At 45.5% G+C, this 21,541-nt stretch overlaps 1 protein-coding gene across 4 annotated transcripts in view; it reads left to right on the forward strand.

The window, feature by feature from the left end:
- Nucleotides 1-21,541, forward strand: part of METTL16 (methyltransferase like 16) — an 89,693-nt gene that overhangs the window by 63,481 nt on the left and 4,671 nt on the right. For all 4 annotated transcript variants that reach the window (XM_010388486.2, XM_010388490.2, XM_010388489.2 and 1 more), the window contains 3 exons: nucleotides 2,379-2,448; nucleotides 6,034-6,123; nucleotides 21,358-21,531. In XM_010388486.2, the coding sequence (XP_010386788.1) occupies nucleotides 2,379-2,448; nucleotides 6,034-6,123; nucleotides 21,358-21,531 (334 nt within the window). The remainder of the gene's footprint in view (nucleotides 1-2,378; nucleotides 2,449-6,033; nucleotides 6,124-21,357; nucleotides 21,532-21,541) is intronic.

Here is a 21,541-nt window from a genome sequence, read left to right on the forward strand (position 1 = left end):
TGGTAGAGATGGGGTTTCACCGTGTTAGCCAGGATGGTCTCGATCTCCTGACCTCGTGATCCGCCTGCCTCGGCCTCCCAAAGTGCTGGGATTACAGGCGTGAGCCACCACGCCTGGCCTACAGTCTTCTTATCATTGTAAGAACTGATATGATTTGTCGATGTAATACTGGCCTTATGGGCCTGGTGTGGTGGCTCATGCCTGTAATCCCAACACTTTGGGAGGCCGAGGCGGGTGGATCATGAGGTCAGGAGATCAAGACCATCCTGGCTAACACTGTGAAATCCCGTCTCTACCGAAAATACAAAAAATTAGCCGGGCATGGTGGCAGGTGCCTGTAATCCCAGCTACTCGGGAGGCTGAGGCAGGAGAATGGTATGAACCCAGGAGGTGGAGCTTGCAGTGAGCCGAGATCGTGCCACTACACTCCAGCCTGGGCGACAGAGTGAGAGTCTGTCTCAAAATAAATAAATAAAAATAAATAAATACTGGCCTTATGAGTTGGGAAGTGTTCCCTCTTGTAAAATTTTTTGGAAGAGTTTGCATAGAATTAATATTTTTTCTTCCTTAAATGTTTAGCAGAATTCACTAGTGAAGTGACTTGGGTCTGGAAAGTTTTTAATACAAATTCAATTTCTTCAATTGATAGAGAACTATTCAAGTTATCTATTTCTTTGTCAGGCATGGTGGCTCATGCTTGTAATTCCAGCACTTAGGGAGGCTGAGGTGGGTGAATCACCTGAGGTCAGGAGTTTGAGAGCAGCCTGGCCAACATGGTGAAATGCTGTCTGTACTAAAAATACAAAAGAAAATTAGGAGGGTGTGGTGGCGCACGCTTTTAATCCCAACTACTCAGGAGGCTGAGGCAGGAAAATCACTTGAGCCCGGGAGGCGGAGGTTGCAGTGAGTGGAGACTGCGCCGCTGTACTCCAGCCTGGGTGACAGAGTGAGACTCCGTCTCAAAAACAAAAAAATTAGCTGGGCCTGGTGGCACACACATATAATTTCAGCTACTTGGGAGGCTGAGGCAGGAAAATCGCTTGAGCCCAGGAAGCGGAGGTGGCAGAGAGTCCAGATCGTGCCAGTGCACTCCAGCCTGGGCAACAGAGCAAGACTCTATCTCAAAAAAGAAAAAAAAAAAACCTATTCAAGTTATCTATTTCTTCTTGAGTAATCTTGGGTAGTTGGTGTTTTTGAAGGAATTTGTTTCATCAAAGTTGTGAAATTTATTGGCAAAAAGTTGTTCTATACTCTCTTCACATCCTTTAATACCTGTAGGATCTGTGGGACGTCCCCTTTCAGTTCTGATACTGGGAGTTCGCGTCTTCTTTTTTTCTTGACTACAAGAAAATTTGTTTTCAAAGAACCAGCTCTTGATTTCATTATTCTTCTCCATTGTTTGTTTTCTCTTTCCTCAGTTTCTGCTCTAATCTTTATTTTTTTTTTTTTCCTTTCTTCTTCTTACTTGGGTTTCATTTGCTCTTGTTCATTTGCTTTACAAATCATTAACTCCGTCAGCACCTGTGACCTTCGGTCTGTGTCTCATCAGCTCAGCAAGAGGTTGGACTGTGTTTGAATTTCTTTTCCCTGTACTGCAGTCTGGGAATTTCCTTCAAGCAGGAAGCACTAGCAAATGCAGGCTCACCTCGTTTGTTTCTGGGACCGTAGGTCTGCACTGCCAATTGTCCAGTGTCTGAAAAACAGCTCTTTTATGTGTTTTGTCCAGTTTCCTGGTTGTGTATGGTGGAAGAGCAATTCCTGTAGCAACTCATCTTTCATGGGCTGAAGCAGAGGTCCTTTACGAACTTTTTAGAATAATCAGAAGAAATACATTCTGTCTCTTTACCTTTTAATCAGTTCAGTCCAACTTCTCCACATTCCTTCTTCTGGATTTGTTTTTACTCTAGAACAAATTGATTTCATGATCTGTTGAAACTCATTATCTATCGTTAAATTACTTGCAGATGAGGACATCTCACAATACAGGTTCATGCTGGATCTTATAAGTTCTCTTAGTATGATGTTTTTGTTGTTCTTTATTTTCTAATTTCTGTCCTAGAGCTAAACGGCCTTCATTGTAAGCATGACAGATGAGACTGCTTTACTCAAATATTTAATATATAGCCCTGAAGCACTGGAGAGGCTAAGTGCATTTATATATATATATATATTTTTTATTAAGTTGCCTTGGGCTTGTTTTCCATCATTAGATTTGGTCTTTGTCTAAATACATTATATGCAGTTCTTGTTATTTTTCACTTGTGACCTTACTCAGTGTTTGTTTGTTACTGTTCTCATCTTACTCACTTGAATAATGCTTAGTTTAAAAATTTAACCGCATAAACAGTATTTACTTGTCTGATTTTTTTTCCCCCTAGATGGTATAGCTGTATGCTGGGAAAGAAATGCAGCCTGGCACCTCTGAAGGAAGAGCTTCGCATACAAGGGGTGAGGCTTCGTCATTACTGTTCTCACGTAGCTACTTTTCTTTGTATCCGTGGGGCACAAGTACAGTTTTGCTACATTGATATATTGCATTGTGGTGAAGTCAGGGCCTTCAGTGTAACTATCACTGGAACAATTAAGCAACCTCCCATCACCTGGTCTCCCACTCCCCAACCACAAGTCTTCATTCGTCCATCATTCCATACTTTGCTTCCGTGTGTACACATTATTTAACTCGTACTTAGAGGTAAGAACATGTGGTGTTTGTCTTTCTATGTCTCAGTCGTTTCACTTAAGGTAATGGCCTCCAGCTGGCTGGGCGCAGTGGCTCATGCCTGTAATCCCAGCACTTTGGGAGGCCGAGGCAGGTGGATCTCGAGGTTAGGAGATTGAGACCATCCTGGCTAACATGGTGAAACCCCGTCTCTACTAAAAATACAAAAAAATTAGCCAGGTGTGGTGGTGGGTGCCTGTAGTCCTAGCTACTTGGGAGGCTGAGGCAGGAGAATGGCATGAACCTGGGAGGCGGAGCTTGCAGTGAGCCAAGATTGCACCATTGCACTCCAGCCTGGGCAACAGGCTGGACACAGGCTGTCTCCAGACAGACTCCGTCTCAAAAAAAAAAAAGATAATGGCCTCCAGTTCTATCCATGTTTCTGAAGACACAATTTCATTCTTCTTTATGGCTGAATAGTATTCCATTTTGTATGTGTATACTACATTTTTTTTTAATCCAATCCTCTGTTGATGGATACTTAAGTTAATTCAAGTCTAGATATCTTTTCTTTTCTTTTCTTTTTTTTTTTTTTTTGACCAGGTCTAGCTCTGTTCCCAGGCTGGAGACAGTGGTGGGATCATGACTCACTGCAACCTTGACCTCCTGGGCTCAACCCATCCTCCCGCCTCAGCCTCCTGAGTAGCTGGGACTCTAGGCACATGGCACCATCCCTAGCTATTTTTTTTTTCTTTAGTAGTGATAGGGTCTTGCCGTGCTGCCCAGGCTGGTCTCAAACTCCTGGGCTCAAGCAGTCCTCTCACCTCAGCCTCCCAAAGTGCTGGGATTACAGGTGTGCACCATTGTACCCCACCTAATGATTTCTTTTCCTTTGGAACCAAGTCTTCTAGTATTTTGTATACTTTAAGGTATTACATTCTAGTCTTTAGTCCATCTTGAGGTTATTTTTCATATATCTACTTTTTTCTTTTTTTTTTTTTAAGAAATGGGGTCGGGCTAGGCGCAGTGGCTCACGCCTGTAATCCCAGCACTTTGGGAGGCCGATGCAGGCGGATCACAAGGTCAAGAGATCGAGACCATCCTGGGCAACATAGTGAAACCCCATCTCTACTAAAAATACAAAAATTAGCCGAGCATGGTGCTGGGCACCTGTTGTCCCAGCTACTCAGGAGGCTGAGATAGGAGAATCACTTGAACCTGGGAGGCAGAGGTTGCAGTGAGCTGAGATCGTGCCACTGCACTGCAGCCTGGTGACACAGCTAGACTCCATCTCCAAAAAAAAAAAAGATGGGGTCTTGCTCTGTCAACCAGACTGTAGTGTGGTTGCATGATCATAGTTTGCTGCAACCTCAAACTTCTAGGCTCAAGCAATCCTCCCACTTCAGCCTCCCAAGTAGCTGGGACTGTTGGCACGCACCACCACGCCCAGCTAATTTTTAAATCTTTAGTAGAAACAAGGTCTCTCTGTGTTGCCCAGACTGGTCTCAAACTCCTGCACTCAAGTAATCCTTATTTTTTATAAACATAGGGTCTTGCTTTATTGCCCAGGCTGGTCTCAAACTACTGGCCTCAAGCAATCCTCCCACCTTGGCCTCCCAAAGCGCTGGGATTACAGGCGTGACCCACGTACCTGACCTGTATCTACTCTGATGGTAGTTTTGAGTATAGAATTTTCTTTATACTCTAAAACTCTAAATTTTTTTTTGTTTTGTTTTCTAAGTTCTATATTTTTAGGGCTAAAATATATTTTTATAGATTATTAAAACAAGGCCTTTTTTGACAATTATAACAGAGAAAGGTGGAGAAAAACAGATGAGTAGAATGTCAGAGAGAAACCGGAAATCAAAAAACCTGGTATCTACCACTGACCTCACATCGAACTCCTTTTTATTTTAATTTTTTTTTAATTTTAATTTTTTACCATGCCTCTAAGACAAATTCAACTCCTTTATAGATCCAGAAACTCAAGCTAGGTAGGTTGAAGGTTTTGTTGTGGGCCATGCAGTTAGCTCTGGGGGAACAGCACCAGAACACAGTCTCGGTCCCGTGTGCTTCCCACTAGGATGACATTCCGACATTCCACAAGAGTAGAGCCCCCTGCTCCTGTTTCAGAAGGCAGATCACAAGTAAGTACTCCCAGGCAGGGCAGAGTGGCTCATGTCTATCATCACAGCACTTTGGGAGGCTGAGGCGGGCAGATTGCTTAAGCCCAGGAATTCAAGACCAGCCTGGGCAACACAGCGAAATCCCATCTCAACAAAAAAATACAAAAAATTAGCCAAGTATAATGGCGCGTGCCTGTAGTCCCCACTACCCAGGAGGCTGAGGTGGGAGGATCCATTGAGCCTGGGAAGTCAAAGTTGCAGCAAGCTAAGATCACACCACTGAACTGCAGTCTGGATGACAGAGCGAGACCCTGTCTCCCAAAACAATTTTCTTTTAAATAAAATAAATACTCCCCCCGCCACTTCCACTTTCCTCCCAGTTTCTGGTGTTTGGTGTGAGTCAGAGGACTTCTCAACAAAAGCGTCAGACGCACGTCGGTGGGAGGAGCAGAGTTTCTGGTCTCTGGTTTCTCTCTGGCGTCCTATTCTTTCTTCCTCTTTTCCTCACAACACCGTTTCTTGGGTAAATTGTGAGAGCTACGAACTAGTTCTTTACCTTTCTTAAACTCTGATTGATGAAAGAGATTCCCTGTCTGTATCTAGCCAGGCTTTAGCTGGCTTTCTTTCTAAAAAAGAAAACAAAAAATCACTTGAGGCCAGTTATGGTGACTCACACCTGTCATCTCAGCACTTTGGGCGGCCAAGGTGGGCGGATTGCCCGAGGTCAGGAGTTCGAGACCAGCTTGGCCAAGATGGTGAAACCCCGTCTCTACTAAAAATACAAAAATTAGCTGGACATGGTGGCACTCACCTGTAATCCCAGCCACTCGGGAGGCTGACGCAGGAGAATTGCTTGAATCTGGGAGGCAGAGGTTGCAGTGAGCCGAGACCGCACCACTGCACTCCAGTCTGAGTGACAGAATGAGACTCTGTCTCAAAAAAAACAAAAAAAAAAACCTCACTTGAGTCATATTACAAATAATTCTCTAAAGAGCTGTGTTTTTGGTGTTCATATATTTGAACCTTTAAGTCACATCTATAAATTCTCTTATGTTGTATGGGAGACAAACAACTTTATTGAGAGATGAGTTATTCATTATTAGGTAGCTATCTATAACTGTTGTTTGATAATATTGTTTGTTAGCTGATTAAAAAGAAGGATCAACATAATATAGCATGAGTCAGCAGCCAGAAACATCTTGGTAGAATGATTTCAGTTTGATGAGATGCTATCTTTGTTGGTTTCAGGTTCCTAAAGTCACCTACACTGAATTCTGTCAAGGTCGGACGATGAGATGGGCCTTAGCTTGGAGTTTTTATGATGATGTAACAGTACCAGTAAGTACAGACCTCGCTCAGCTTCGCCACCTGCCAGCACATGGCGGGTCTTGGTCAGTCATAAGTGAACTGAATCACTAGTGTCCTGTTTAACTGAAGTTTGCCCCAAATACTTATGTCAAAATGGAAAGGGGTTGTCACCAAGACACCTAGAAGATTGGTCCTGGAGACCGTGGAGCCTTCCTCTGAGTTTGTACAACACAGTGATTTTTGCTCAGCAGACAGAAACGTGTCTTTTAGGAATTAAAAATGTGGCCGGGCACGGTGGCTTATGCCTGTAATTCCAGCACTTTGGGAGGCTGAGCTGGGTGGATAACTTGAGGCCAAGAGTTTGAGACGTGCCTGGCCAACATGGTGAAACCGTGTCTCTGCTAAAAATACAAAAATTAGCTGAACGTGGTGGTGCACACCTGTAATCCCAGCTACTAGGGAGGCTGAGGCACAAGAATTGCTTGAACCCAGGAGACAGAGGTTGTAGTGAGCTGAGATTGTGCCACTGCACTCCATCCTGGGCCACAGAGCAAGACTCTGTCTCAAAAGTATTAAAAATAAAATATTTAAAAAAAAAACAAGGGCTGGGTGCGGTGGCTCAAGCCTGTAATCCCAGCACTTTGGGAGGCCGAGACAGGCGGATCACGAGGTCAGGAGATTGAGACCATCCTGGCTAACACGGTGAAACCCCATCTCCACTAAAAAAACTTACAAAAAACTAGCCGGGTATGGTGGCAGGCACCTGCAGTCCCAGCTACTCGGGAGGCTGAGGCAGGAGAATGGCGTGAACCCGGGAGGCGGAGCTTGCAGTGAGCTGAGATCCGGCCACTGCACTCCAGCCTGAGCGACAGAGCGAGACTCGTCTCAAAAAAAAAAAAAAAAAAATTCAGGTAACATAACCTGTAGAAACATTTTGCAGGTATAATTACGCTGGTGGATCTTCCTCAAGAACTGAAAGTAAGGTCTCTTTCTTTTCCTCACCACTGCCGCTGTCCTGGAATAGCTGCCTCCTGGGGCTCCTGGAGAACGCAGAAGTTGACTTTTTGGATTGCAGGTTTTGATGTGTAACACTCGGGGACCATTCTAATGAAGGGTTATATCTCGGCTTTCAGATTCGCACCAGAATGTTAAACATTTTTGAAGCTGGGTGATAGATCATTATCTCTTTCTATTTTGTGTATGCTAGAACATTTTCTGGAATAAAAAGTTTAAAGAAATGATTTGTGACCAGACCTGGTGGCTCCCACCTGTGATTTCAACACTTTGGGAGGCCGAGGCGGGCTGATCACTGGAACTCAGGAGCTGGAAACCAGCCTAGGCAACATGGTGAAATCCCGTCTCTACAAAATACACAACAAATTTTGTATTTTGATGGCACATGCCTGTAGTCCCAGCTGCTGGGGAGGCTGAGGTGGGAGGATCACTTGAGCCTGGCAGGTGGAGGCTGCAGTGAGCCCTAATCACGTCACTGCACTTTCTGCACTTCAGCCTGGGGCAACAGAGTGAGACCCTGTCTCAAAAAAAAAAAAAAAAAAGATTTGTTCACAAATGTCTCTTTGTCCACAGTGCTGCTATAGGTAAAGGAAAACCGCCTCTGAGCTGGCCAGACTGAATGATTTTCTGGGCAGTGCTGAGAGGCAGTGACAGAATAGCCGCTGTTGGTTCTCACAGTTCCCTCCCAGGTGTGGCTGGCTTCTTGTTGCCTGGAGATTCCCAACTGAAGCGTCTGCACACCCTGCTCAGCACGTGCTCTTCCTTTCCTTAGTATGTGCGGGGACCCAACACCTGCCGCTCTACGTCTCTCCTCAGCCCCTACAGCAGGCTTGTTCTGGGTGCTGTTCTCCCAAGCTCTTGGCTGCTCTTCGTCTCTTAAGTCATCTTACCTGTTGCTGTGTCTGAGTCTCTTCCCCTGCTCTTGTAGGGTAGAGGAGTAGAGACATGTAGCACAAGGGAACAATTTGCAGATACTACCATGTTTCTGAAAACAGGAGCTTAAATTCGAGGTTGAGCCTGTCCTGCTCTGCAGCTAGAAGTGCTGCTGGGTTGAAGTACGCTCCCCAGTGCCATTTGAATGGCCCTTTCCCTGAAGTGTAGACTGCTGGACAGTGCAGTAAGGTATCTAGAGGTTTGTGTTTGAAATAGTCTCTGCTTAAAAAGATGCTTCTTTTTTAACAGCCCTCACCACCCCGAAAGATTATCCTTTCTGTCATTTTCTAGAATACCAGGGCCCTCACACCAAATGGTTAAAATCATTATTAGTAATGCTCTGAGTTAGCCCTGAGGAGGCACAGCTGCAGGAAAGTGGAACGGCACCTGTTTTCAAGTGCTTTCTGCTTAACCCGCCTCCCCCATGGGTCGGCACTGCAGGTGGAAGAGCGGATAATGCGCCCTGGCAGTCCACACCAGCTCGGAGACCGAGTCCTCCTGGCTCTCCTGGCCTTCCTGGATGAGTAGTAATGTCAGGTCCACGTAGTAAAGGGCACTGCTTCTGTGTTAACAAAACCAGCTTATTTTGAAAAGGAACCCCCTAAGCTTCCCTCTCCTCCTCTTCTCTGTTTTGGGGCATCGTTCAGCTCCATTCTTAGTTCTCAACCATCAGAATGCTAAGGGCCCATGCCAGACTCTTCCTCCCTCCCCACCAGTACCCCGGCCCCCAAAGCTGCTAATAATGCACTCCCAAGTGTTCCATTAGACGCACTTCAACCGCTACAGGAAAAAACGCAATTCCTGATTTGTAGTAACCCAGCAACAGTTTCTTAGTGCTGCTGCCCTTGATCAGCAACTGCTTTCCCCAGGGGATCGTCCCAGGGTACTCACGAGGCTTGTATTTGGCGGTCCTCTTGGTTCTCTTCCCTCTTCCTAGACCTCTCTCCCCACCCTCGTTTTTTGAAAAGCCCATCTGACTTCCCCCCTGTTGCTCCTGTTGGGGGTGAGGAAGGAGGAGGATGCTACTTTAGACAAGGAATAGAGCTAGTTAAGCAGAAACATTGACCTATTTCCCCACCCCCACTCCCGCCATTTTAGGGTAAATGTGCAAGTTACTATGGCAACTTCTGTTTTCACTTATCTCAGGCCTCCTGACTCGTTTCTGTTGGTGCTGAATGCTGAAAAATTCTAATTCACTGGTGATTCAAGTGTCCACACTCAGCCCATTCCTGTTGTCTGGATTTATTTTAGCAAAAAAAGACAGGTCCTAATGTTGATACAATTTTGTTCCATAATTTCAACTAATGATGAATATAAGGACGCGTGTTCTACAAACTGTTCTCTGCAGAATTCTAACAAGCCACTTACCTCTTTGTTCCAGCGCTCCTCTAATTGCCCAAGGCATTATTTTAGCTTTATTTTGGTTTGCTTTAAGGAAGTTTGACATTTGTTAAGAGGAAAGGGGGAAAATGGAGCCCCAGTGAGTTGTTCACTCTTGGTGTGAGTACTGCTCAGGAACTGTGGGCTTAAAAAGGATCCTCTACATTGAAGACATTACCTTTAAGCCTGGGACGTGACTGTCTAGGGAGTAAGAACTACAGGGCTTTTTGGAGAGCAGATGGAGGACAAGTGTCAAATTAATTAGGCAACTTTGTGCGTGTTGGAGGTGGGTGTCCTGACAGAGCCTGGCTCCCTTCTCCATAGGTTTTCAGTCTCGTTACATAGCTGAGGGATGCCGTGTAGGGGCCCCAGGGTCGGGCAGACATCAGGCTGGTACTTGAGGCCTCCCTCTCATTTTAAAGAGCTCATCTGCTTTTATCAATTTTATGCATTGATTTATTTGTTGAAAGTCTCCTGCTGTTAAGAAATGGTTTGGGCTGGCTGTGGTGGATGATAATCCCAGCACTTTGGGAGGCTGACGCGGCGGATCACCTGAGGTCAGGAGTTTGAGTCCAGCCTGGCCAACATGGTGAAACCCCATCTCTACTAAAAATACAAAAGTTAGCTGGGCGTGGTGGTGCGCGCCTGTAATCCCAGCTACTGGGGAGACTGAGGCAGGAGAATCAATCGCTTGAACCTGCAAGGCGGAGGTTACAGTGAGCCGAGGTCACACTACTGCCCTCCAGCCTGGATGACAGAGTGAGACTCGGTTTCAAAATAAAAAAAAGAAAGAGTTTGAAAACCAGTACGGCACTGGGCTGTGCATTATGCTACCAAATGGATGTGATGGCCAGGGGCCTGAGCTCTTGAGCAAAGCCAGAGCTTATTAGGACCCTCTTCTTAGTTACTTTTCTCCTTAAGTGTGGTCTTCATTGTGATGATAAACAAATCAGACATTGTTTTCTGTTCTTTACAATGATCAGTTTTATAGGAAAGAAAAACACGTAGCGCTATTGATGCAGATTTGCATGTGAGTGAGTGTTGACATGAATGGTGGCAGCAAGAGTGGTCAGGAGTTGAGAAAAGGAAATGGCTGAGGCTGGGGCTAGTCAAGGACAGCTTTCCGGAGGGGGAGTCGCCAGCGTCTGACTGTAGGGAGGTGGGTGGTGCTCCCAATGTGTGTGGAATGTTTAAAAGAATGGTGTAGGACTTACATTGAAGAGCAGCATTGTGAGCAAGAACCAGTAGATGTAGTAGATTTGAAGCACTGGATATAATGTTTATTGTTATTTGAGTACTTCAATACATTATAGTCTCATTTTATTTCCACCTGACAGCAATCGAGTGAAGTAGATGGGATTACTCTCCATCTGCTGGAGGCTCCAAAAAGTCAGCAACAGTATGCATAATAGCCCTAAACTAGAAGCACCTGAAATGTCTCTCGTAGAAACGGTAAATAAGTTGTATATTCAGAAGACGGAAACTACACAGTAATTCTGTTCCAGTGAATGAACCCGCCTTCACAACAATATGAATGAATCCCATACGCATAATTTACACGAAAAGGCTGGGTGCAGCAGCTCACGCCTGTAATCCTAGCATTTTGGGAGGCAGAGGCAGGTGGATCACCTGAGGTCAGGATTTTGAGACTAGCCTGGCCAACATGGTGAAACTGTCTCTACTAAAAATACAAAAATTAGCCGGGCGTGGTGGCTCATTCCTGTAGTCCCAGATACTCGGAAGGCTGAGGCAGGAGAATTGCTTGAACCCGGGAGGCAGAGGTTGCAGCGAGCCGAGATTGCGCCACTGCACTCCAGCCTGGGCGACAAGAGCGAGACTCCATCTCGATAATAGTAATTTAATAATTTACATGAAAGAAGTCAGATACTGAAGACTGCAGACAGGTCCAACCCGTGGTGACAGAAACCGGGATACTGAGAGAGGTTGGTAGTGGTGAGTGAGCATGAGAGGGAATTTGGGTTCCTGGTGAATAAGTTAAGACTTAACATTTATAACAGATATGCTTTTCTGTATGTGTATTTCAATTTTTAAAAAAATATATAAAAATATATCTGAATAGAATTAAGGCAACTGAAACTGTCTAAAGTTGATAATTCAACTTTAAATACAGATAGAAGCATATTTTTAGGTATAGCAGCTCTGTCTCTACAAAAAAAAAAAAAATAGCCAGGAGTGGTGGTATGCGCCTGTAGTCCCAGCTACTTGGGAGGCTGAGATGAGAAGATCGCTTGAGCCCAGTAGTTTGAGTCTGCAGTGAGCTGTGATTGCACCACTGCACTCCAGCTTGGGTGACAGAGCAAGACCTTGTCTTAAAAAAAAAGGGAGTGGGGCACTGGGCACGGTGGCTCATGCCTGTAATCCCAGCACTTTGGGAGGCCGAGGCAGGTGGATCAACTGAGGTTAGGAGTTTGAGACTAGCCTGGCCAACATGGTGAAACCCTGTCTCCACTAAAAATAGAAAAAAATGAGCCAGGCATGGTGGCGGGTGCCTGTAATCCCAGCTACTCAGGAGGCTGAGACAGGAGAATCGCTTGAACCCGGTGAACCGAGATCGTGCCACTGCACTCCACCCTGGGCGACAAAGCGAGACTCTGCCTCACAAGAAAAAAAAGAAAAGAAAAGAAACTTGATCAGATACAGGGTTGATTCTTGTTTTTTTTCCTTGGGGAGGGACAGCAAGAACACTGTGTAGGTGGTGTGTGTAGGTGGTATATACTACCATCTGGAGGCACATCATGTTAGATTGTGCCTTCGTGACGTGAGCAGTCATTCATGATCATTGCCTAGATTCATTAATTCATTTAGAGTTGCAAATAATGACATTCCAATTCTGTTTGTCCCTTCATACAGAGGAAACTTCTCTTATTAGTTATTAGTAACTTTGAAGCACAGTTCATCTAGTAAAGCAGGATAAATGTTTAATTCTTGGCTGAGCACAGTGGCTCATGCCTGGAATCCCAGCGCTTTGGGAGGCCAAGGCGGGTGGATCACCTGAGGTCAGGAGTTCGAGACCAGCCTGGCCAACATAGTGAGACCCCCGTCTCTACTAAAAATACAGATTTAGTCGGGTGTGATGGTACATGCGTGTAGTCCCAGCTACTCGGGAGGCTGAGGCAGGAGAATCGCTTGAACCCAGGAGGCGGAGGTTGCAGTGAGCTGAGATTGTACCACTACACTCCGCCTGTGAGACTACATCTCCAAAAAAAAAAAAAAAAGTTTCATTCTTTTGCTTTATCAGTTTTAAAAATAATGAGTTGGCTGAGCGCGGTGACTCATGCCTGTAATCCCAGCACTTTGGGAGGCCAAGGCGAGTGGATCACCTGAGGTCGGGAATTCGAGACCAACCTGACCAACATAGAGAAACTCTGTCTCTACTAAAAAAACAAAATTAGCCGGGCGTGGTGGTGCATGCCTGTAATCCCAGCTACTTGGGAGGCTGAGGTGGGAAAATCGCTTGAACCCAGGAGACAGAGGTTGCAGTGAGCCGAGATTGCGCCACTGCACTCCAGCCTGGGCAACAAGAGCAAAACTCCGTCTCAAAAAATAAATAAAATAAATAAATAAAAAAAATGAGTTGGTGGTTCCCTAGCATCTTCCAAAAGTGCCCAAAGAGGGTGGTTTGGTATTCTTTTGTAGCATCTTACGAACTCATGGATTCCTTTTTTTTTCTTTTTATTAAATAGAGATGAGGTCTTACTATGTTGCCCAGGCTGGTCTCGAACTCCTGGGCTCAAGTGATCCTCCTGCTTCTGCCTCCCAAAGTGCTGAGATTATAGGCGTGAGCCACTGTGTCCCTCTGGATTACGATTTTTTAATATATTTTTCAATTCATTACACTTACTATCTTTACTGAGGTACAGTTCACCATCTTTGGCCATGGGGAATTTATTCAGCTTGGCTCATAAGTCTTTTTTATCATATCCACTGTAGTCTTTGATGGCTTCGTTGCTTTCTGGTATCACAGGTTGTTCTAGGATCATAGTTTTTCCTCTCTCAGATCTGGAATCAACCATTTCTCCCAGGAGATCTGGTTTATTTTACTGGGAAGTCATATTTAAAGGTATTCATCTGGGCACTAGGGATAGTACCAGGTTAGTCATTGTTTCTAGAGGCTTTTTCAGCAGAGTTAGGAATTACTATTTTTAAGATAAAATATGTTGCAAGTTCTTGTCGATTCCTTTCCTTTCTTTTCCTTTCCTCCTCTCCCCCGCCCTTCCTTTCCCATCCCTCTCCTTCCTTCTTCCACTCCCTCCCTCCCTCCTTCCTTCTTCCACTCCTTCCCTCCCCTCCCCTCCACTCCCCTCCTCTCCCCTCCCCTCCCCTTCCCTTCCCTCTCTTCCTTGCCACCACACCCAGCTGATTTTTTTTTTTTTTTTTGTGGGGCCGGGTCGGGGGGTGGGGGGAGGTGGTAAAGATGGAGTTTTGCCATGTTGCCCCAGTTGGTCTCAAACTCTTGGGCTCAAGTGGTCCTCCTGCCTCAACCTCCCAAAGTGCTGGGATTGCAGGTGTGAGCCACTGTGCCCAGCATATACTTGCTGATACTTTATTCAGTTTCACATCTGCAGGTTTTTACTTAATTTCATCAATTGTCCATCTATATCTCCCATTCAAAAATCTTGTGACTGCAATGGTACACACCTGTAATCCCAGCTACTCAGGAGGCTGAGGCGGGGGCATCACTTCAGCTCAGGTGTTTGAGGCCAGCCCGGGCAACACAGAAGACCCTAATCTCTTAAAAAAAGAAAAAAATCCCATGCCAAAAAATCCAGTCCTCAGCCAACATATTACCCATTAATTTTATGGCACAATAGGCCACAAAAGTCTCAAAAGTAACGTTACCATCAACAAAGTGGTTTCTGAAAATAGCTATTTTTTTTTTACTTTTACATTTCTTTTTTGTCCTTGGAGACTCTCATGGTGGATTTCAAAGTCATTTGGAATGTTTCCACTCTGAATTTTCTGCCATGGAGTAAGGACAGAGGTTTGTTTCATTTTACTTCAGATTTTTAGGAAGTGCCTTTTTTGTTGTTAATTTTGTTTTGTAATAAAATGTATTTCTAATTTATCTACCTGTGAAATGAAAAAGAAATCAAATCTCAAAAGAATGATCAGAAGTCTTAACTTCTTTCTCCTATCTCATTCACCCTAATCCTTTACTTCCTCATTGGTTACTATTTAAACAATTTTATACTTTATCGTTCCTTTATTTGTATTTTTATTTTTGAGCCAGAGTCTTGCTCTGTTGCCCAGGCTGGAGTGCTGTGGCATGATGTCGGCTCACTGCAGGCCCTGCCGCCTGGGTTCAAGCAGTTCTCCTGCCTCAGTCTCCCAAGTAGCTAGGATTACAGGTGCCCGCCTCTATGCCCGGCTCTTTTTTGTTTGTTTGTTTGTTTGTTTCATATTTTTAGTAGAGATGGGGTTTCACCATGTTGGCCAGGCTGGTCTTGAACTACTGACCTCAAGTGATCTGCCTGCCTTGACCTCCCAAAGTGCTGGGATTGCAGGCATGAGCCACCGTGCCCAGCCCATTTTTTCAAATTCAAGGAAATACATGTATGTATGTATGTATGTATGTATTTATTTATTTTTTTTGAGACGGAGTCTCGCTCTGTCGCCCGGACTGGAGTGCAGTGGCCGGATCTCAGCTCACTGCAAGCCCCGCCTCCCGGGTTTACGCCATTCTCCTGCCTCAGCCTCCCGAGTAGCTGGAACTACAGGCGCCGCCACCTCGCCTGGCTAGTTTTTTTGTATTTTTTAGTAGAGATGGGGTTTCACCGTGTTAGCCAGGATGGTCTCGATCTCCTGACCTCGTGATCCGCCCGTCTTGGCCTCCCAAAGTGCTGGGATGACAGGCTTGAGCCACCGCGCCCGGCCTCATGTATGTATTTATAATCATTCCTTCTTAAATAGGTAGCATTCTGCAGTAAGTTTTCTTCCCCTTGCTATTTTTACTGTTTTTTTTTTTTTTTTTTTTTTTTTTTTGAGACAGAGTCTTGCCTGCCTCAGCCTCCCAAAGTGCTGGGATTACAAGCGTGAGCCATGGCGCCCGGCTGCTATTTTTACTTTTTACTGTCTTTACATAATCCTGGGGATGATTTCAGGACATTTTAAACAACGACCTGTCAGATTAAGATGAAAGAAATGGGCTGGGTGTGGTGATGTGCACCTGTAGTTGCAGCCACTTGGGAGGCTGAAGTGAGAGAATCACTCTGCACACAGGAGTTCAAGGCCAGCCTGGGCAACATTGTAACACCCTATCTCTTTTAAAAAACAGAAGGCCACTGCACTGGGGTCTCCCCTCTGCCCTGTCCCCTTTCCCCTTGAGGTTTTTCTAGAAGCTGCTTTGCGAAAACAAAGAGGTTGTGGCTTCGTGCGCATCAGATCTCTCTGTAGAATGGCTCTTCTCTTCCTGCAAATACTAGAGAGAATTTAATGATTTCATTCAGCCTGTGGCTTTTTTTTTTTTTTGCCTTAGCCATAATTAACAGAGATATAACATGCTACACTGATCTGTGTCAAACTATACCACATGTCAGTTTCTTGGCTGATTGCACCATTGAGATCTAGAAATTAAAGTGAAGACTCAAATTTGTACCAGCCTGGGCAACATGGCAGATCCCCATCTCTACAAACAATACAAAAATTAGTTAGGCACGGTGGCACACACCTATAGTCCCAGCTACTCAGAAGACTGAGGTGGGAGGATCACTTGAGCCTAGGAGGTTGAGGCTGCACTGAGCCATAATTGGACCACTGCACTCCAGCCTGGGTGCCAGAGCATGACCCCGTCTCAAAAAAAAAAAAAAAGGACAAGAAAAGAAATTTGTAGACCACCCTGCTACGTAGCATATTTTAAAATTTAAGAACTGGTTTTTTGTTGGTTGGTTTGTCCGCTTTTGCCTGATTGATGGCTTCTGTGATCTAATGTGTTTTTAACGCTTGGAGTTCCTCCCTTATTGATGATCATTCCTTGACTACTTGGAATTCAAAAGATGTAAAACCTGTGTCCTCTACGGACCTATGACTCCTCACCCGGCTTCTCTCACATTGTCATTCCAGTAGTGCATCTTCAAATAAAAAATCAGCCATAAATTCACCTAATTCTTTGCATTAAACTGGATTAGCCATTGGAAATGATTGGTTTTGGGGTAGACTTTAAAATGTTGCATTATTTATGTATGCCTTGCCTGCTAAACTAGATTATGACAGTTTGAGTGTAGCACTCTTCATTTAAAATATTTGTGGTTTGCAATTATAAGGATATTAGCAGAATAAGATCATTTCACTTGGGGGAAAACTGACAGCTTCTGCATACTAGTGTTTGCAGCAAAATGTAAAAATTGCCTACGAGCAGAGACCTGTGGTGTTGAATTTAACTATTAATTTCTTAGAACTTGATCCTATATTTTACTGTGACCCTGCCCACTAGGAATTTTCATGATAAACAAGAGGGGTACTGAACAACTGCTGGGAGCCATACTCAAGTTAATCTTTCATCATGTAAAAGCCTTGCTTGAGAACTCCTGGAGTATGAATTGTCTGTCTCTCTCTCTTTTTTTTTTTTTTTTTTTGAGATGGAGTCTCACTCTGTCGCCAAGGCTGGAGTGCAGTGGCACGATCTCCGCTCACTGCAAGCTCTGCCTCCCGGGTTCACGCCATTCTCCCACCTCAGCCTCCTGAGTAGCTGGGACTACAGGCGTGTGCCGCCACCACGCCCGGCTCCTTTTTTGTATTTTTAGTAGAGATGGGTTATCACCATGTTGGCCAGGATGGTCTCAATCTCCTGACCTCACGATCCGCCCACTTTGGCCTCCCAAAGTGCTGGGATTACAGGCGTGAGCCACTGTGCCCGGCCTGTCTCTTAATGTCTAGTTTCTATAGTAGAGCAAAGCCAGATTGAAGACAGTCCTCAGATTATGTGTGTGCATGTGCACGTTAAAACAGTTCATTAGGAATCTTCCGAAATGCAGCTGGCACAGTGGCTCAGGCCTGGAGTCCGAACACTTTGGGAGACTGAGGCAAATGGAGGGCTTGAGCCTATGAGTTCCAGACCAGCCTGGGCAATATAGCAAGACCCCTCTCTATATAAAAAATAAAAATAAAAGGAAAATGTTTAAAAAAGAAATCTTCGGAAATCCCAAGTTTGTTGACTGACCATCGTACCTGGGAAAGTCGGGTCAGGATGCAGGTGAAGGAGCCATATTTGAGATAGGGAAGTTTTCATTTTAGTCCTAAGATAACTGGGTAATAAGTGTCGATTTTGTGATTTCTGACTTCCTTAGAACTCTGAAAGTATCCCTGATAGAGTTCTTGTCAGTTGGTAAAGATGTATTTTCTTCTTTCAGTCTCTAGAAGTGATGAAGCCCATCCTTACTTTTGGAGAAAGAGTATCATGGGTCAGCTTTAGCATAATGAGAAACAGCAATATCTTCACTTTACTGGTCAGAATTTGTGAGCACATGATTGCTCCCCCTGTGAGAAGAGACAGGAAGCTGCCCTTTTAGCCGTCCTTGTAGATGACCTTTGCTGTGCAGGGTGGACTGGCAAGGAGGACCAGGTTGCAGTAAGCTCTCCATGGTCACGTCCTTCGATGTTGGGATGGGGAATGGGGAGTCCTGATTCTCGACCCCCATCATCTTCCCACACACCGGCCTCATACACTTCGTCCCCAGCTTAATACTCTTATTGTAAGCTCCTTACTGCCAAGCGTTAGGCTCTCAGTAGCTCTCAGTAGACTAGAAATTATGTTTCTCTTGCAGGATGATTGAGTAATAACAATATGACTGTCTTAATGTCAATATGAATTTGTCTCATCTTGTCTGAAACATAATTGAACAAGTTCAAGTTCAGACAGGTCTTAGAGTCCACTATTCATTTCTCAAGAGCAGTTTCTTCACACACACACATACACACACACACACACACACACACACACACACACACACACACACACACGTTGTTTTTTATCCTTTCTTAACAGTTTCCTAGTAGAATAAACTGGCTAGGTTGTTGTGTATGTATGCAGTGTGAGGCTGCTGATTAGTTCTTATTAGACCTCCCCCGATAATCAGCACCTATCGTGTGTGTGTGTGTGCGTGTGTGTGTGCGTGTGCGTGCGTGTGCGTGCGTGTGCGCGCGTGTGTGTGCGTGTGCGTGCGTGTGCACGCGCGTGTGTGCGTGCATGTGCGTGTGTCTGCGCGCGCGTCTGTGCGCGCGCGTGTGTGTGTGCTGCTAATGTTGCCAGGTACAATGGGAATTATCAGTAGCAGTCATCAGATTCCTTTTAGCAGAAACAGATCTTCAAACCTGACTTAGTGTTTTTTCTTTTTTATCCTTTTTGTTGTTGTTTTTGAGACACAGTCTCCTTCTGTGCCCCAGGCTGGAGTTCAGTGGTGCAATCTCAGCTCACTGCAACCTCCACCTCCCAGGTTCAAGCGATTCTCCTCCCTCAGGCTCCCGAGTAGCTGGGATGACAGGCGTGCGCCACCAGGCCTGGCTAACTTTTGTATTTTTAGTAGAGACGGTTTCACCATGCTGGCCAGGCTGGTCTCGAACTCCTGACCTCAGGTGATGCATCCACCTCGGCCTCCCAAAGTGCTGGGATTTCAGGTGTGAGCCACCACACCCAGCCAGCCGGGAGTCTTTCTTCATCTCACTCTGTCACCCAGGTTTGAGTGCAACTGCGTGGTCATAGCTCACTGCAGCTTTGAACTCTGAGACTCAAGTGATCCTCCTACCTCAGCCTCCCAAGTAGCCAGGATTACAGGTGCGAACCACTGCACCCAGCAACCAAGAGTCATTTTTAAAAATGCCATTTAGAAAGTTTTTACTTGTATTTGTTTACTTACTTATCTATTTGACACAGGGTCTCCTCTGTTGCCCAGGCTAGAATGCAGTGGTGGGCTCTCGGCTCACTGCAGCCTCAACCTCCCGGGTTAAGCAGTCCTCCCACCTCATCCTCCTGAGTAGCTGAGACCCCCATTTCCAGCTAATTTTTGTATTTTTTATAGAGACGGGGTTTCCCCATGTTGCCCAGGCTGGTCACAAACTACTGAGCTCAATTCATCTGGCCGCCTCTGCCTCCCAAAGTGCTGGGATTATAGGCATGAGCCACCACACCCAGCCTCAAGTTTTTACTTTAAAGAAAGAAATTTTCAGGCTGGACATGGTGGCTCACACCTGTAATCTCAGCACTTTGGGAGGCCAAGGTGGGTGGATCACAAGATCAAGAGATCGAGACCATCCTGGCCAACATGGTGAAACCGTCTCTACTAAAAGTACAAAAATGAGCTGGGCGTGGTGGCGGGCATCTGTAGTCCCAGGTACTCGGGAAGCTGAGGCAGGAGAATCACTTGAAACCAGAGGCGGAGGTTGCAGTGAGCTGAGATTGCGCCACTGTACTCCAGTGACAGAGTGAGACTCCATCTCAAAAATAAATAAAAAAATAAATTTTCAATACAGTGGTGCCATTGGGTTTTTTTTTTTTAATTTTTTTTTTTTGAGACGGAGTTTCACTCTTGTTGCCCAGGCTGGAGTGCAGTAGCAAAATCTCGGCTTACTGCAACCTTTGGCTCTCGCGTTCAAGCAGTTCTCCTGCCTCAGCCTCCTGAGTAGCTAGGATTATAGGTGTGCGCCCTCACGCGCAGCTAATTTTTGTATCTTTAGTAGGGACAGGGTTTCACCATGTTGGCCAGGATGGTCTTGAACTCCTGACCTCAACTGATCTGCCTGCCTCGGCCTCCTAAAGTGCTAGGATTATAAGCATGAGCCACCATGCCCGGCCAGTGCCACTGGTTTTTAAAGTGGAACTTGAGTCCCTCTAGTGGGTAGGGAATAATTCACCTTCCCAGCTTGAGATGGAATGGAAGATGCCAGTCATGATTTTCTTGGAACCAGCTTTCAAATCCAGTCTTCTCATCAGCGCTGATGTCACCCTCCCCAGCGAAACGGCAGTGCTTAGCTTGCCGCCGGGTTGGTCCTGACGTCAGCCAAGATTCAGGAGTCCTCCTCCTCTGCCCATGTGATCTGAGTGGCCCTGATCCTTCCTTGCATGTAATCTCACAGCTGTGGTTCACCGGCTGCTTTATCTCAAGCCTCAGCAAATATAAACTCAAACGACAACTTGACAATGTTCGTGCCGTGCAGTTCTTTCTAGCGAAGAACACAGTGCCCCCAGGGTCCTGGAGTTGTCATGGAAGAAATAATCGTGCAGGTCTGCTTTGGGTATCACAGGTACATGAAGGACGTGTAGCAGTTGGAGGAGTTACATCGTGACAGGCAGAACAAAGGCAGTGTGGTGCGGCTGAAAAGAACTTGGGTTGAGCGTTCAGTCCTAACTGCAGTTACGATGTGACCTTGAGCTGTGGTGACATAGCCTTTCTGTATCTTAGTTTTCCCTTTTGTAAAATAGGGAGATGCCAGAACTCTATCTCATGGGGTTATTTTTTTAATTAAAAAAAAATGTTGTTTAAAGAGACAAGGTCTCACCCCGTTTCCTGGGCTAGATTGTAGTAGCACAGTCAGAGCTCACTGCAGCCTGGAAGTCTTGGGCTCACATGACCCTCCCTCCTCTGCTTTCAGAGCATGGGACTACAGGTGTACACCATCGTGGCTGACTAGTTCTAAACATTTTTTTAGAGATGGGGGTCTTACTATGTTGCCCAGGCTGATCTCAAACTCCTGGGCTCGCGTGATCCGGCCATGGCCCCCCAAAGTGCTGGGATTATAGGCAGGGATGACTGCACCCTGTAGGGTTGTTTCAAGTGCTGGAAATAACACATACAAAAGCCTTTGTGTTTTCAGTGCTCTGTGATTGGTAGCAGAAGTTGTGGAAATTGTCTCTGAGTTCATTACAATGCATGAGGTTTAATTACTCGGATCACTTTCTTCTCTTTTCCATGCTTCCTTTTTCTTCAGTCACCACCAAGCAAGCGGAGAAAATTAGAGAAACCAAGGAAGCCCATTACGTTTGTGGTGCTGGCATCCGTGATGAAAGAACTGTCCCTCAGAGCATCGTCCCTGGGCTCTGAGACAGCGGAAGGCATAGTGGCTGTCACAGCGTGGATTGAACAAATTCTCACTGATTTGAAGGTACCTGGGT

This window comes from Rhinopithecus roxellana, chromosome 19, assembly GCF_007565055.1.
Source record: "Rhinopithecus roxellana isolate Shanxi Qingling chromosome 19, ASM756505v1, whole genome shotgun sequence".
NCBI lineage: Eukaryota > Metazoa > Chordata > Mammalia > Primates > Cercopithecidae > Rhinopithecus > Rhinopithecus roxellana.